Source organism: Venturia canescens, chromosome 1 (genome assembly GCF_019457755.1).
Source record: "Venturia canescens isolate UGA chromosome 1, ASM1945775v1, whole genome shotgun sequence".
Classification (NCBI taxonomy): domain Eukaryota; kingdom Metazoa; phylum Arthropoda; class Insecta; order Hymenoptera; family Ichneumonidae; genus Venturia; species Venturia canescens.
Genome location: NC_057421.1, coordinates 2,084,796 through 2,102,209, shown reverse-complemented (window position 1 = coordinate 2,102,209; position 17,414 = coordinate 2,084,796). Strand labels below are relative to the sequence as shown.

Sequence of the window (17,414 nt, the reverse complement as noted above, 5' to 3'; positions counted from 1 at the left end):
GAGAAAAAGAGACTGACGACGAGCCACGTGTGAAGGAAGCCTGTTCTCTGAAGCAACAACCGTGACATGGAAAAAGAGGGAAAGAGTCAGTTCGAACTTCCCTTCCTGTCATATTCTCCTGATGAAAAAATCAAGTTTGTTTTGTAGAAGATTTTTTTTGTGCTTTGAATGTTATTGACAAGTGTATGAGTGTAGAAATAATTACATTTTTAACGTGCAGTTGAGCGTTATTATAACGCAGAATCACCAACAAACTTAATCACGCTGGATGTTTTAGAGCATTGCGGTATTCTCTGAGAGAAATGTTTGGAGCAAAGTCCCTTCGAGGACACGAGCTAAGTAAAGGGTTAAACCTCCAGACTTACACGTGTCATCGTCGTGATCAGGAGTGCATGGAGAAGGACGAGGTAAGGGCGGCAACGCATTTGGAGGTCCCATCAGGGAGCCTCCATGGCCCTCACCGTCGAACACTGAACCGAGATGCCTGTTGGCTATATATTTTTGTGAGGGAAAAAAGTTTGTCCGGTTGAATATTCGCCGCTCTCACAAACCCGAAAACTGTTGAATGATTTTTTGACAGTTTTTTTGTATATTTTCTGATTTTCATGAACATTTTCATCGCTTTATTTAGCTTTAGTTTGGCTGCAAAAAAATGACTCAAAAGTTTCCGAAAATTTGACTTCGAAGATCTGAAAAACGTTGAGAAATGAAGAAAAAATGGTGAGCCAAGTGCTTGTGGTGTTTCAATGCCAACTCAGATACGAATAGAAAACGTAACCGAGCGAAAGTCATGGGAATGGCAAAAAAATGGGTATTTCACATTCCTGAACAGTTCCATTTGACGTTTGGTAATAATAAATATTGGTAATAATAAAAACTAATTGTACGGATTTTTATTCAGTCGGAGGTTCGAAGAGTTAATAAAAGACGAAGAAGTCGAATGATATCCTCAGCTGTAAAGATAAGTGAAAAATTCTTTAAAAAAAGTTTATACATTTTTTACTCTTTACGAGCTGCGCCAAGCTAAAAACATGTATGAGGAAAGCACGAGAGAAATTGCGAATAAATTCCTGACAGCTAAAAAATGAGAAAATAAACAGTAACGTCAGCCGTGAAAAAGTGTTTCCTAGAGTCGATTCCGCCGCGATTTCAACCGATTTCTAAAACTCGACAAATTATTGTCAAAAAAATGTTTAAAAATGTTAAAAAAATCAAATTTTAATAATTCCATGCATTGACCTGTTTATAGATAATCAGATGTAAAAGGATAATAATAAAGCCAAGAGTGAGTCTTCGGATCGATACCTTTTCCAGGAATCGAACGTCGTTGGATTCTAAGAAAAATGGTTGTACGTGAACCTCCAAAGGGTTGCCCCAGGACCTGGTTACATGTAAATAAATGGGGATTCGATAGGGCATCGTCACAGGGTATTATGGCTGCAGTGGAGGGTCTCACAGTGAGAGAACCCCTTCCCACTTGAATGGCCGTGGCAGAGTTGGTGTGGTGAGTCGGCACCCCTCGGTATGTTTCAGTATATATATACATATCGATGCTTTAAGTGTTAAGGTACGAGTTTCCCCACGATGGGTAGGGGACTCTTCGCTACGCTCGGAGCACCGTTCGGAGGAGGGAGATACACGAAGGGGGACGCAGGAGTTCTCGTGGAAAGGGGACGGAGAGTGCGATAGAGAAACACGAAGAAGACCTTTCAGAGTCAACTTTTGTCAATAATTTACATCTGGAAGTCGATACTGTTGAATTTAAATAGTGGTACAGAACTTAAATTCATTGCTGTCATTGAACTTTTGGGAGAAAAAAAAGTATCGATTGAGAAGCGGTTGCAGTAAAACTATTGGAAAAATAAAATTAAATTTATTATCTTATGCGAAAAATTATCATTGACAAATGTCTGTACTCCAATAATAATTATAATTTGACCGAAAACCCAGTGTTAAGGTAGATCGTACTAAATTCGATCGATTTTTACTCCCTGATTAAGGATATAATCAACGTAATCAAAATTAAGGAAAACACAACGGGAAATGAATCAAGAAAAAAGTATTAATAAAAAGACAAAAGGCTGTGACAGCAATGGCCCAAGCCAAGAATAAACAAAATACTGAAATAAGCAAATGTGAGATTATACGAGAGACATTAATCTCGAATTTTTCCCATACCTTTGTTATCGTGTACTTTTTCATAAACTTCGTAAGAAGCGTTCATTCGTTATTTGGAAAGATGAACGATTTTTTACGTACAGTCCCTATAACCCTGCATATTTTTCTTCATATCTAAACACGTTTATCTCAATAACCAATATAAGACAAACCCCTTAAAATTTAATATGCGTATCAATCGATTATCCGCTTAAACTCTGTTTAAATATCAAGACTTTCTTAAGAAGAAAATCGTTTCGTGCATGAACTACCTTAAGGCTCACAATGGGCTGAATCTGACAGTAATAAACACACTGGACCATTTATGAGCCGCGATAAATCGATTTATTAAGGATAATCTTAAGGGTTCAGGTTCATTTCGATCATTGCGATTTCGATGTCTCGAAGCTCACCTTTGATCGAAAGGTATCCCGTTCTATCATACTTCGCAGAAAATAAAACATCAATTTTTCCTCATTCAGAACTTTATCAATCGCGATTATAGGCACGAGCTTAATAAATTAATGACCTACGATTCGGTGTATTGGACGTATAAAGTTTGTGCAGAAGTAAAAGTGTTTGAAACGTTGAGCAACGTACTCAATGAAGCCTACACGAGAAAAATACTGGCACTACTTGCGTATAGAGCGAAGTAACGACGGTGATATACAAGCTGTATGAAGATACGCGTACACATATCTGCAGCGACGACGAAACAACACAACCACGTCGTGACTATCAAGGATTCAGGAAAGCAGAGGAGCTGAAGCAAGGATGCTGCTGTATATTAGCTCTTGTGCAGCTTCAATGCCTCTAAAAGGGAGGAAAAGGTGGTTTAAGTGCTCACTGTGAAAGAACTCACATCGCACGAAGCCACTCTTTTTTCGAGCATGGCGATGAACCCATGTGGAGAAGTCTTTTAATATCATCATAATTTTCATGCTACTAACTAAGACTCCAATATCGTAAAAATTCATCCGAAATCCATAAGGGTGTGAATAATAAATACTTCAGAAACCTAAACAATTTCGATCTGACATCTGTTGCAGACGAATCCTAAATAACGAAAGATTCCTAAAAAAAAATTCTAGACCCTGCACAAAAAAAATCTTGGTAATTATAAATTTCACTCTGTCCATTCAAACGATAAATAATTATAAATAAGTCGATGAAGATAGAAATGTTGCCTCAGTTTTGTTAGCACCAGTCATTTCGACCTATGACTCGCCTTCCTTCGAGCTTTCGTATTTCCAGCGTGAGGGGAATTCGTGGAGGGTAGGGATGCTTTCGCAAAGCATCCACCAATAGGTATATACCGATGAGAAATTCTTAGGGGTGGAAAGTATTAGGAATACATGGATTCGACGGAGGTTATTGACGATGAACAGTTTATTTCGAGTATGTGGAGGGTATATGTAGGACATCGGTTGCTATAGGAACAAACTATTGTGTGTACGAGGGATGCTGACCTTACAAAAGGTATTCCTCGGAGTCGAGGCCCTCCCCTCGCACTATTACACCCGGCTCGGCTTGCCGAACTTCCTTTATGAGCGATTCATTGTATTCCTACATAAGCCTCGCATTTTTTCATGTGCTATATAAACATGCACATATGGCTGTGAATGCTGCGCCTTTTCAAAACTTAACGTGCAAATAAAGTGATTCAGAACGAAAATTTGAAGTTTGAGGGCATACGTAGTCGAACTTGGAATGACATTTTATGTCCATTTGCGATTAGTTTTTAATGTAGACATTAATTTATCAATTGAGAAGTATTCATGATATTATTTTAATTTACAAAGTGAACATTTTTGTAATAACTAGGTCAAAGGCGTGTACTGCGGGAGGGTGAGGTTCGAGGGTGGATGGAACATAATTATTATGAATTTTCTGGCAGGTTGAAAAATGATCAATCTTCCTGGACTTCTGCACATACTTTAGTGCACATTACAATGAGGCCGGAAATAAATTCTGTTGAAACATAATGAATTAAGGAAGTTGAGGCTGTACAGTCATTTTTTTACCCAAAAGTGATGACCTGTACCTTTCAAAAGTTAGGCCAGTTTACAGTTTGGCAATGTTGCATACACTTTAAAGAAAAGTTGGGGAAAAAAAGACGAAAAACTGGTGAAAGCTCAGTCGAAAACACGAACGGGGACGATTTTAGCCTCAAAAAACTGCACGGAAAACAGATTATTATTAATATAATCTCAGCAAATCTCCTAATAAATCTGAAAAAATTGACATTATTCGGCAAGCCTTGCTCATGTTGCCCAAAAAATTTCATATTTTTAGCATCATTTTTTACGGAGATATCACTGAATGTGTCTTGACTTCCATAAGATTACATGTTATTTGGCCCAAATTGTTATTGATTTTTCTCAGCAACGACGCTCCTGAACTGTCTGAAAATTTAACTGATTTTTTTTTTACACTTCACTTTATAAGATGCAATAGGTTTAAAAGCGGTGACATCATTTTCATTCTAATGCCTCAACTTCCTTAATGGTTCAAGCTAGATGAACAAAATGTTGATTTTTTTAAAATTAAATATTTCATGTTGACAAATTTTTGTAAACGGTAAATTGAAAATATTGATTTATCTACAATTAAATATCGAGAGTTACAAAATTTTTAAACAGTAAATAAAAAAGAAGAGCTTTTAATTATGGTGAGAGCTGTCCGAAATTTTTAACTGAAGCTAGAAAAACCGACCGTGCTGTAAATCATCTAAAATTATATTTCAAACGATATATTTTGCAAAAAGTGAGGCAAGTTTTTATTGAAAAGCGTCACTTTTACAATCGAATTTGAAAACCTTTTTCTCTACTGTGGCTTTGGAATATCGTTGGACTACGAAAGCTTTACGCATCATCTCATAAGCGTAACCCTCGAAAAATAGTAAAAAGAATATGAACGCAAAGTATCTGCAGTCGCGATGTCGGAGGACGGCTGGAGATCATTCGAAACCGGATCTTAAGACAGCAGCAGGAAAACGTTCACTGATAAGAAAAACATCCAAAAGTCATTCATGTGAAAGGAAAAATAATAAATTTGTCTCTTCAAATTTGGAGGATCCACAAACGTTGTTTCTTTAAACAATTTCCCGGATGTTTCCACTCAACGCAATACGTGTCGAGCGCCCTGAGAAGAAATTTGGTGAAAAAAAGCGAACAATGCCGCGAGAACGGCGCGGCTTTTTAGGCAACGATTGCCCAGTTTCGTGCTCAATAAACCCGAAGAGATAAGACGACAGATAATGAGTGTGAGAAACTGCGGAGCAAAGAAGAAAGCAGCAATCTGTCGGACGATCTCTTTCTAGGAATGAAGCGTGCAGGAAAGTATTATAGCCGCGAAAAAAAATGTCGGCAAGCTCTCGTGTGAGGGGCGACGTCCGCACATGAATGTACGTTTCGCATTATTGCTGGAAATGATAAATCGAGCACGATATCCCCTTGAACCCTTGCCCCCTCCCTTCCGCGACGAAGCGTCTCGACGAGACAGCCAAGACTTCATAATCTTTTCGTCTGACCAGAACTATTATGCCTCACGTTCCATCGATATCCATATCTATAGACATTCGTGTCCGCTATCTCAGCTTCTCATCTTAAGCGTTGGTAAGTACGTTAACGGGATCTGCCGAAAGCGAGGATGGAAAGTTAGGGGAGTTTAACTTGTCAAGGCCTCACGGTTTTCACACTCAAAGAAATTATTATGGTGGCTGCTCGTCTCCGAAATAAAGAGGCGAAGTTACTCAACACTGTTTTCGAGTAGTTAAATTTTGTCAGTGGAGCTGCCAGGTTGTTGGGGCTCTGAGAGTCTCGAAGGAAGTCTCCGCTGGCCCAGCCTCCCGGTCCCAGTTCGCTGATCGATTCGCTCTTCCGTCAACTTCTTATTTTCCGTTAACTTATTTCGTTTCTCATTAAGGAGTAATCGAGCTAATCGGAGTTCTGGATTTAACGAGTTTGTAAATAACGGAGTACGTGCGTCTCGTGGATTGCTGGGAATCGCGAGAGCCAGATCCGCGTTCTTCTTGTTTTTATTTGTTTTCGCTGACGGAGCCGAGAATAAGACTCTGCTCTTGCCAATCGGACCTCCATTATCTCGAGACAGACTTGCGTCAATCGATTTTTCCTAGCGACTTGTTGCTCTCTTACTCCCATGTTGGTCTGCAACTCAAACGACGACACCAGTTGAGATTGGAGATTCTGTGAGGGCAGGCTCTTCTCGAAAATACTGAAGAAAAATCGACTTTTCTTCTGTCGTCGTCTCATTACAGGTCACGAAGAAACACACACCGCCGGAAGAAATCGATCGAGTTACATCCTCCAAATTTTTTGTGAAAGTTTATTCAACCATTTGGAAAAGGTGTTCGCGTGTGTGCGGTTTTTCGAGTGAAACGAAAGCGACGTTTGTGACAATGTGAATCGAAAATGTGCCACGCCTTTTCTTAGAATTTTAATTTTTCAGTCTCCTTCTAAATCGCAATGATATTCGTCGATCTGCGACTCTGAACAAACGTCTTCAAATATCCCCCACATTTCGGAAGCTCCCTTCGTGGATACGCGTAACTTCAACGAAGTTCAGTCATCGCAATCATGATGTTCTTAAACGATACGATAATGGTGCTCATGTACACCGCGAATATGATGGCAACTCTTCCCAATGATACCGATACTCAGAAGGGTACCGGCGTAGAGATCAAACGTCAGAATGTCACGACCACGACCTTGTCTCCGGAGGAAGAAGAAAACAAGTTTGATTTCGAAGATGGTAAGATGATTCGCAGTGAAATTTAATGCTATTCGTTACCAACGTCGATTCGTCCAGGTCCAGCGTGATTTTTCTGCTCCAAATTCATCTCGAATTTCTTCTTTCTTTTTTAATTATCGAATGAAATCAAAAATTTTTATTACCCGACTACGAAATTACTCGATAAGCAGTTTATGCGTTTGGCAATAAGGTTATTTAATATAATTGATTGAACGAATAACGGTATAGGAAAAAAATGTTTTTCCAAATATCGGCTGAGTGAGAATAATGGAAAACGAAATAAAGAAAATAGTTGGAATTGAACTTGTTTCCGGTGAAAATTAGATGACGAAAAAATGTTTGCTCAGAGTAAGCGTTTGACGATGCCAAATGTATAATTGATTGATTTATCGATTGAATAGTTTATTAAGCCGCGGAAAATAATCCATTCTAAGTGTTGGAAAGAAACAACGCGGTTACGGTAAATTGAGTACAAAGTAAAATAAAAATTAAAAAAAAGCAAAGAAATAAACAAAATTAGAGAGGTCAAATAAATATCAAAATCACAGTACATAAGCAAAAATTCGAGGAAGCGTAAAAGGAAGCAAATGAACTTAAAATATAGACTGGGAGCCAAGAAAGAACGCAAAGAAAGTAGGACTAAAAGTGATATAAGTACGCATACAAAATCATAATGAGTAAGAGTGATGGTAAGTAATTTAAGATTGCAGTTTATGTTCGATGCGAAAGTAGACTAATTTTGAAAAGATTTCCATTCAATGGCGGATCAATGGCTAAAATATTTAAGGATCTTATTTTGGAGCGAAGGAAAATATTGTTTTTTTACTACCGAAAAAAAGTATCTTAAAAATTACAAACTCGGAAAAATACGAAGAGAAAGAGTGTCTGAAAAAATGTTGAAAAAATACTGGGGATAGGGAGAATAGTTACGGAGAATCGACCAAGTGACAAATATTATCGCAGGATGGCGAGCCTACTTCGCGTCATTGATAACCCTGCGAGGATATTGTGACAGTGGGGCAGTGGCTCGATAAGAATTAAGAATATTCTACCCACATGTCGATACGGTCGCGAAGATAAACGCGTGTATCCATGATCATAACTCGCGATGTTTTTACGCGAAAGAATTTGCGAAATCGTTATGATCCTACACGCGTCGTTACGAATATGCGATGTTAACGACAGCTGGGTTTTATATCGAGGGAAATATTCGTGTTGTACGTTGAGACGATAGAAGCAATTTGCTGACGTTTTGTTTGCGAGATTGGTAAAATCATTTTTGCGTGGTATTTTCGATTTGTAAGGAACATTTCCGTTCGATTGAAAACGAACGACAGATGATCGAATGTTTTCAAATCACAGTTAGAGGAAATATCCTTTTCCGAAGTCAAACATCGAAGCGATTGCAAACCCTGAGAATGAAATTTTGTTGAAATATCTCGATACTTCGTTGAACATATTCACTCAAACGATTTGGTCCGGACGACGAAATTTCGAATATTCCGACCCCACTACGTTGCACTGAAATAAAATTAAGTTGAAACGACTAAAATTTTGTCGCAATGGACCGAAAATTAAGGTTGAATACGTCGCCAAAATAGTTAATGGCTCCAACAAAATCTGGTTTCCAGCGAGGCAGCGATTTCGTGGCTTTGGAAAGATCGCATGACTTACAGCAAGTGTTTCATCCTTGACCCATATCCGTTCTCGTTGCGTACATAAAAAATAAAAACAGAGATATTCATCTTGCACATCTTCGGCGAATGTTCCTCCGTTTCTTTCACTGCTAAGTCGGCTCTCTTTTATCAGAGGTCGCGTTTCTGGCTGTACCCTTGAACCCGGGAGCCCTGTCAGATATATTTTTTATTTCCCGCACGAGTATTCTCGTGAGGTGGTCCAGACAATCAGGAATCGTAAACCCCGATTTCCTTATCGCCATTAAATTGTAGTCAAAATAAAATTTTCACGATTTACTACCCGTTAACATAATATTTCTGTAAACACACACAAATAAACGAGCAAAACTAATCTCACTTTTTTTTATTTCTTTGCTTCGGGTTCATCCTCATTCGATTTCTCTGAGTGCTTATTCATGATACCCAAGATAGTTGATGCGATTCATTTCCATCGTATAATAAATTTATTTTATTGTCGCTACACATTCGATTAATTTGCAATAAAATTTTTTTTGATGAATTGCAAAAAAAAATTCATTGTATTTTTTCAGCATTCAATAGGTTTCTCCAATATATTGTTTGTCGTATCGGAATAATTAACAATTAATTTCATTTGTTAAACAAAAACCAATGATTTTTAGAACTCTCTAATGATTTAATCAAACTTGAAACAAAAACGAATAATTCCAGTTCAATATTTTTATATCTTTTGACTTCAACGATGCCTGATAACTAATAACTATGCTTCCTCCATTTCTAATGTCAATATTCAATTCTTCGGAGAGTCAAAAATTCCAGTATGTTGCTCAGCATCCTAAAACCTCTCCATCTTAAATTTTGATTTGATCGATTAATGTCTAATTTCGGCTGTCCACGTGCATGATTTGATAGCAATGACTAATTTATCTTGACTTTACAGAATGGTACATGTGGAGATGCTACAGACCGTACGGTTGTTTCTACATCGGAGCTCCGTGGTCGGGTGAAAATCGGCCAGTTTCGACGTTCCCGGGCCGCCCGGATGCTGTGGATCCTCATTACATGCTGTACACGAGAAGTCATTCGGAAGAGCCGCACGAACTGTTGATCGACGAGTTCGACAGCATACGAAAATCGCCTTTAAAAAATACAACGAATTTGTACTTCATTGTTCACGGATACTTGGACAACGGTGACAAAACGTGGATTCTCGTGAGTTTTCCAACATTCATAGCGAGCAGAAAATATACAATTGAAAAAAAAGCACAATCCAAACTACGGGAAAATTATCCACAGAGAACGAAACGCGAGCTACTCATCAGAGAAGATTGCAACGTCGTTGTGGTCAACTGGATCGGTGGGGCTGGACCGCCATACCCACAGGCAGTCGCGAATACCAGATTAGTAGGTGCTATGACCGCAAGAATGGCCGCGCAACTAATTGAAATAGGTGGGGTCTCGACATCGAGAATCCACGCGATTGGACATAGTTTGGGGGCTCATACTTGTGGCTACATCGGCTATCATCTCCGCATCCAGTACGGCTACACCTTGGGCCGTATCACAGGTAACCACACGGAGAAAACGAGGCCGATAATTCTAGAGGAAAGTACTAGGAACCTAGTATCTCGGGGACAGTATATACGAACTGGATAGCAGCATTTATTCCAAGAGCAGTAATAAGAATTGTTCAATCGACCATAGTAAAAAGACTCAAGAGTCTTTTTCTCTATAAGCATAGTAAAAAATTTGTTCAGTCGTCGGTGCATATTCGTGCATTTGTCATAGAATTTACTATGCCGACAGTAAAAATTTGTCATTTACAGTACTTTTCTACTTATCAGTAAGTATACTGACACGATGAATGACACTCGAAAACAAAACGAAATATACTTTTTGCTATCCCTATAAAGTTTTTTAGAATGGAACGATCGAAAAATCACTATAAAATGAATCCGTTTTCTTCGTAAATCATCAAGTGAAGTTCTACTTTTTATGGCTTTTGGCTTTGGGCTTTGTATAACGGAAGGAAGGTCGGGAGTAACGTTTGATGGGAGCAGCGTTGAGAAACGAAACGATTATTTCTCAGTTCGAAGTAAAATTACCCCCACCACGATCTTGATTCGATTGGTTGATGAATGTTTAATCGAACGAGCAATGCGCATTGATCGACTAACAAGGTTGCTAGGACAAAAGGTTGCCTCGAGTCAATAACTAAGCAAGACTCTCAGTCTCCCCCTGTTACTTCGACGAAAGGTTTCGAAAGCACTCGAGACCGAAGCGAGAGACGATGAGAGTCTCGTTACGCGCGAGCTATCGATCCCATCGAGAATTACCAGGATCACAGGAGGAAGTTCGAGTAAAAATTCCCATTGAAAGCCCACGGACGAGAGAGGCGAGACCTCCGAGGGCGTTTGCCCAGCCACTCATTAGCTTCGATTATTTTTATGGGACTTTTATGTCTGCCCACTTGGCGCACAAATGAAACATGATGGATGTAAAAAATGGCCAACGTCTGTCGATTTTTGGAACGTTATTTATTCCGATGGCATCGAATCTAAAAATCGAAATAAGAAAATGAACAAATTTAATAGTCGATAATATCAGACGATTCGAAACCGTCGGATGTAATGCAAGCGAATCGAAGACACCGAAAATCTTTCGGCATCCAGCAGTAACAGCTCTTCGGTCGAGCAATAATGATCGTTAAGCAACGCTTACAGTCGCCATCTCGACGTTGAAAATGGAGAATCCGAAGAGCATCGAAAGATGTATAAAAACAAGATGGGAGAGAACGGAGGTAAAAGGAAGCCTGTTCGTTATTGTTCCGGTACGAGATCACCATGAATTATGGATGGTCCTTAAAATACGTGGGGCGATCCAGCACCACGCCCTTGGACCCGCCCGGAGACAACACCGGGATAAACAGCTGGAATAAGAGAGCAGACGTTGCCAAGAAGTGGCAGCAGTAGATATATATTTCGTATTCGATTGCTCTCGTTTGAAACTCTTTTCATGCTTGCCAGAGTATCAGGCTACTCGGGAAAGAGTTATTTTGTTGAATTTCGACCGTTTTTTTTTTAACAATGAGATTAAACTTCGAGAAAATCGAACAAGACGCTGCAGCGTCTCTAAGATTATTTTTCTACTCCAAAAGTCTACTGAATAGTTTTGTTAAAGTATTTTCTTTAACCGGTCGACTGGTATTGTATCATATGTGTACATATTAAAATAACGTTTTTAATTTTTAGCCGATTTCGAGATAAAAAATGGTATAGAACAGTTTTTTGAGTCGCTGATTCCATTTCTGAATTTAATTTTTATCTTGCTTCCCTTAAAATGAAAATCGAGGGTTGAAGTTGAAATTGTTATATTTTTCAATGAAAAGTTTGTATGCTATATTACATAAAAAATGTATGTTTTTTAGGGTACCGGACGCTTTTATCGAAATAATACAAACTCGCTATCTGCCAAGGGTTGGGGTAAACTTTTCAGATTTCTCACTTGCAAGTTTTTATGCCATATGAGATGAAAATTTCACCCCAACCCTTATTGTTCTCTCCTTTGCAGGTAGCGAACTTTGTTTTATTTCGATATAAGAGTGTGATGATCTAAAAAATGTGCAGTATTTATGTAAAATAGCATACAAACTTTTAATCCTTTTGGGGTAGTGAATTTTGTTTGATTTTCATAAAAGAGTCTATAGTATCCTAAAAAACTTTAGGAGTTTTTATGTAATGTGACATAAAAACATCATTTTCGCCCCTTCCAAGGCTAGCTACGTTAAAAATAAGTTTGGAAATGGAATCAGTAACCTCGAAAACTTCCAGAAATCAATTTTCGTATATTTCGGTTACTTAAAATAATTAAAGTTACTTAAATATTTTTTCATTTTGGCTTCCTCATACAGGAAGCTTTGGGCATCGTGCATCTTGACGATCGTGAGGAAGCCATTTGCAAATTTGAATTTTCAACATTTTTTTTTGTATACACGAAAATAATGTATTTTCTCTACCTTCTTTTACGAACATAAATTTATCTCTTTGTTTAAATCCATAAAAAAAAACTGAATGACGAGCCATCAGAAAAAACAGTTTGCAACTTTCAATTTTCATCGTTTTTCTATTTACATTTAAATTAAATAATTCCGACAACTTTGCTGGAAAGTATTGGGAAACATCATGGGGGCGTGGTTTAGCAAATTGACTGGGAATGAGCGTCCATTTTTTATATACACAGTTATAGAAACACCTAGGCAGCAACTGGTTTTGAGCAGTTGAATATTTGACCACCAGAGGTGGTCAACACACACGGGTAGGGCTCAAAAGTTAGAAGGACTAAAATAGCGAGCAGGCATTCTGTATATCTATAACTATATACGCATGTATAGATATACAGAATGCCTGCTCGCTATTTTAATCGTTTTAACTTTTGAGCCCCACACACACACACACACACACACACACACACACACACACACACACACACACACACACACGTCCGGACATTTTTTCTAGATATGATTTTTCGATGTTTTGGGACATTTTGAGCACATTGACATTGAAAACTGGAAAAAAAAAATTTCATCGCATAGCTTCCTCTATGAGGAAGCAAAATGAATAATTTTTCGAAATTTTGACCTTAAAATGACGCGTCACTTCCTTCTCAGGACTTCGTGGAATTCTTATCGTTTTGAGATTTAAATAGCAAAGGAAATAGAAAAAAAAAACATTTTGAAAAAATGGCGTTGGATTATCAACTATCATTTGTCAAAGCTGCTGGTTCGAGAACTCGTTAAATGGCATCCTTTCTAATGATAGTAATATCCTTGCAGGACTCGATCCCGCCGAGCCACACTTCAGCAACACATCGCCAATGGTCAGACTCGATCCTACGGACGCGGAATTCGTGACTGCAATTCACACAGATTCCAGTCCGTTCATAAGCGGTGGTTTGGGTATCAGTCAACCTGTTGGGCACATCGATTTTTACCCCAATGGCGGCCGTAATCAACCCGGTTGTAACCACGGTGTCTTGAATTCGATAACTTTGGAACGCGGCAGTTTCTTTCGTGGTAATTATTCGTTTTTCGTATCAACGCTATCTCATTCGATTTACCTCATTTTTACCAATTGTCGTTCATTTACAAATGTTCAAAGTATTCTAACACTAAAATTGATAGCCGAAGACATCGCTATCTGAGACTTTTTCAATCTGTTTATATCCATTTGAAAGTTTGTTGCCTGAGAGGGACTTGTTAAAAGTAACGAAATATCGCGACTGTAAAGTATAAACATTAATTTTATTCTCAATGAAAATTCGTGCAGAATTTTTAAGAAAGAGGAATTGTTAAGAATTAAGGAGGGTCGATCACGAAATCAAAATAATAAGAATTTGATCAAATTTGGTGTTAACATTCTTTTGCATCAAGTACACAAATACAATTTTTTTCAATTTTTTTACCACATGGTTATCGAATAATTGAGCGTTAAATCAAAGTTCTAATGCACGAGATGTACAACTGTATATATGTAAACTCTATGCTTATACAGGTGAACTTTAGTGTTCAATTACTCGAGAGCTATGTTGTAGAAAAATCTAAAAAAAATATATATTGTCTTATATATTTTTAAAGAATACATTTACCAAATTTTATTAAATTCTTATCATCTTGAAATTCTTCGTAATTTTAACATGATTTAGCATGGCAACATTGTATCGTCGCGATCCACCCTCCTTAAACGCGATTGCAATAATTATCGAGTGTGAAAATATTACATTTTACACAATTATTTGGAGTTAACAGGAATAAAAAGATTCCTTGGCTGCAATCACATTCGGAGTTATGATTACTTCATCGAAAGTATCAACACGGTGTGTCCTTTTCTCGCCGTGCCATGCTCGTCCTGGACACGGTTTCTAGCCGGTGATTGCTTCGACTGCCTCAATCAGTATTGTCCCCGATTCGGATTTGATGCCCAGCCGGGAAATTACCACGCATCGGTCTACCTGCTTACTGCATCGGAAAAACCTTTTTGCAGTGAGTTTAAAAAAAAAAAGTATTTTTTTAACATACCGAGTGTGCTTTGAAGCTGCACCCGCCGCACTTCAATTTTGCAGTGTCAAAACCAATTTCTTAGTTTTTTTTTTCGATTAAATACTTTTTAGTTACTTTTTCTTCTAACGATCTTTCAATCGACAATTCGCTTTCACGTTTATCGATATTTTTTTAAAAACTGATTAATTAAAGAGGTTAGAATTGGAACAAAATATAAAATCTTTTTCCACACATTTTCGTGGAAAAGAAAACAGAAAAAACACAGTAAAAGAAACTGGTTTTCCATTAAAAAGTAGTTGAACACTTTCAGCGAACAAATTCATTGAAATCGTAAACTGAATTAGCAAGTACGAAGGAAATGTTCGACAGGAAATTTGTCACGAAACGTTTGAGAAAAAAAGCACCTTTTTTCCTGATACGTATTTATAAATATTCACTCCAATTTCAAATTTCAACATGAAAATGATTAATCAAACGATCGATCATCGTTTCCTCAGACGATTATTATTCATTGCGTCTTCGATTACCGATTTTCCAGAGGGCCATTACCGAGTGAGGATAAACATTTCGAAAACAGATGAGAGTGTGGTACACGGTGGTGAAGTTGGAATGTTCGTGATCCGAGTTGTTGGAAAAAACGGTAAAACAACTGAAAAAATGCCGTTGAGCGCGAATTCCGAATATTACGAGCCTGGCACTACTCACACTTTCGTATTGCCCGGAGAAGTCGTGGGAGTACCCGAAGCGGTGGAAATCACGTGGGAGTATCAGACTTCGGTTTTCAATCCTCTGACATGGAGATTGCTCCATACACCGAGAACGTACATCGATTCATTGACTATCGACAGTCTCGAGTCTGGCCACGGGTGAGTTTTATAATGATATTAATAATAGAAAATCAAATTTTTCAAATATGCTCTGTAGAGAATTTCTGAGAAACATCGATCAAAACTGTTGCTGGGACCGACTCTTTGTTTCAGCATTTACAAATTATCTTGTATTTTCTCAAAATTATTCGGTTTTTTCTATCAATCTGAGTCATTTTGTAAAAAGAAACAAAACTTCTTTCGATGTACCCAATTTTTTCATTTAACTCTTAGTGTGCATCTGGGGTTAGGTTGACCCCAAAATTTTGTTCTCACATGAACAGCATTTACAGATGAGCATCTCATAAGTAAAGCCCTCAATATTCAGAAATCGTTATCCCCTCTCTAAAAGTAGGGAGCATAGCCAACTTCATACTCCAAAATAAATACTCTTTTTCAGCCCTCCTATTTGGAACGGTTGCAAAGTGGACTATTTTTCCCTCTGTAAAGATTTTTTTCAAAACTCAAAATTTAATTTTTTACGAGAGATTTAACCGAAATAGTATATTACACACCTAGGGAGGGAAAGTAGACTACTTCAAACCGCGGGCAGAATTGTCACCCGAGCCGAAGGCGAGGGTGATAAGCACGCGGTTTGAGGTGGTCTAATTTCACTCCCGTGGAGTGTATACGATTTTTCTGTCCGACGCAGGCGGAATGCGGCAACTTCGGCCCGCGCAGCGGGCCGAAAGTTGCCACTTTCCGCCCGGAGGGCTGAAAAAGTGCTTTTTACGCGCACCATCAACTTTGAGCATGTTTTTGAACGATGAAAAAAGATTTTTTTGGAAATCCGACTTTGCAGCCTTAAAGTTGGATCAATTCACTGCAAAAAGTGACTAAACCTTTCATTCCGAAAAGCGCATAGTTACCGAGATATTCGATGTTAAACATGACCTGGGGTCAAAGTGACCCCATGTGCACGAAATGTCTCGCTGTGAAGGTGTGCACACTAAGGGTTAATTATAATTTCCAAGTGATAATGAACTGAAACTTTTTTCAGAATAACCGTTTGCACGGATGAAACGAGGGCTTTGATTGCAAACGAGCCGAGAACATTGACCACGGACAACTGTCAACACGTTGATACGAATATCGTCCACACGAAGTAAAATCTATTCTAACTCGTATGGTTGGACGTAGCGACGGAGGAACGATTGAAACGATAACAATGCAAATTATTTGGTTAAACCTTATTATAAACAAGGGAGAAATAAAAATATTTACTATTTTTTTAGAATATCCAAGCCGAATGTGCTCGAGAACCATTTTCCATTCGATCCTTCGTCAACCAACGCTTCGACTCCAACTTTGTTGTCCCTTCTTTTTGCTGACCATTATAAGGCTACTCTGTTGCTGAAGTTTTTATAGAAAAAGGTATAAAAAGAGCGTGCACAGTGGTGATTATAAAAGCATAATAAAAATACTCTTCCATCGTAGATTAACATAGTTAAATGGAACATCGAGAGGCAGATAAATTAGTTGAAATTAACGAGTACCACCAGATCACTAAAATAGACTTTCTCATTTAATTTTTCTCACCCAATCATCGGTCCTTAAACATCCTAAAATTTCTGCAATTCCATCAAACTTCCTCACCCTCTTCCTTCATAATCATCGGCCATCATTTGACGTCAGCAGCCACAGTCCAGATTCGCCTCTGGTCGCAAGTACTCAAACGATATAAAAACGTAAACATAAAAGTTCACTCGAGGGTGTTCGTTGCAGGAAAAATTGGAATGGTTGATTACACGAGGCTCGTTAAATTAATCATGAAAACAGCAATTCTTTTCTATCCTTATTATTATTATTCGATCAGTCAAACGCAGGCTAGGCCGTGGGCACAGCTGGGATTGTAAACGTGCATGGTAAGGCGTCAAACGCAATTCACCGGCTAACTCACCAGCG

General features: G+C 38.3%; 1 protein-coding gene across 1 annotated transcript; it reads left to right on the top strand.

The window, feature by feature from the left end:
• The first annotated feature begins 6,333 nt into the window (after window positions 1–6,333).
• Window positions 6,334–16,748, top strand: LOC122413397 (pancreatic triacylglycerol lipase-like). Its single transcript, XM_043423718.1, has 7 exons — window positions 6,334–6,930; window positions 9,526–9,797; window positions 9,882–10,152; window positions 13,420–13,659; window positions 14,392–14,625; window positions 15,182–15,509; window positions 16,510–16,748. The coding sequence occupies exons 1-7, from the start codon at window positions 6,756–6,758 to the stop codon at window positions 16,616–16,618; spliced, it is 1,629 nt and encodes a 542-aa protein (XP_043279653.1). The 5' UTR covers window positions 6,334–6,755; the 3' UTR covers window positions 16,619–16,748.
• The last annotated feature ends 666 nt before the right edge of the window (window positions 16,749–17,414 follow it).

What these genes read in the sequence shown, in the direction of transcription:
- LOC122413397 (XM_043423718.1), top strand. Translation starts at nt 6,756, where the DNA reads ATGATGTTCTTAAACGATACGATAATGGTGCTCATGTACACCGCGAAT. An exon ending in CAAGTTTGATTTCGAAGATG is followed by an intron (nt 6,931 to 9,525) that starts GTAAGATGATTC and finishes TTGACTTTACAG; the next exon opens with AATGGTACATGTGGAGATGC. An exon ending in ACGCGGCAGTTTCTTTCGTG is followed by an intron (nt 13,660 to 14,391) that starts GTAATTATTCGT and finishes TGGAGTTAACAG; the next exon opens with GAATAAAAAGATTCCTTGGC.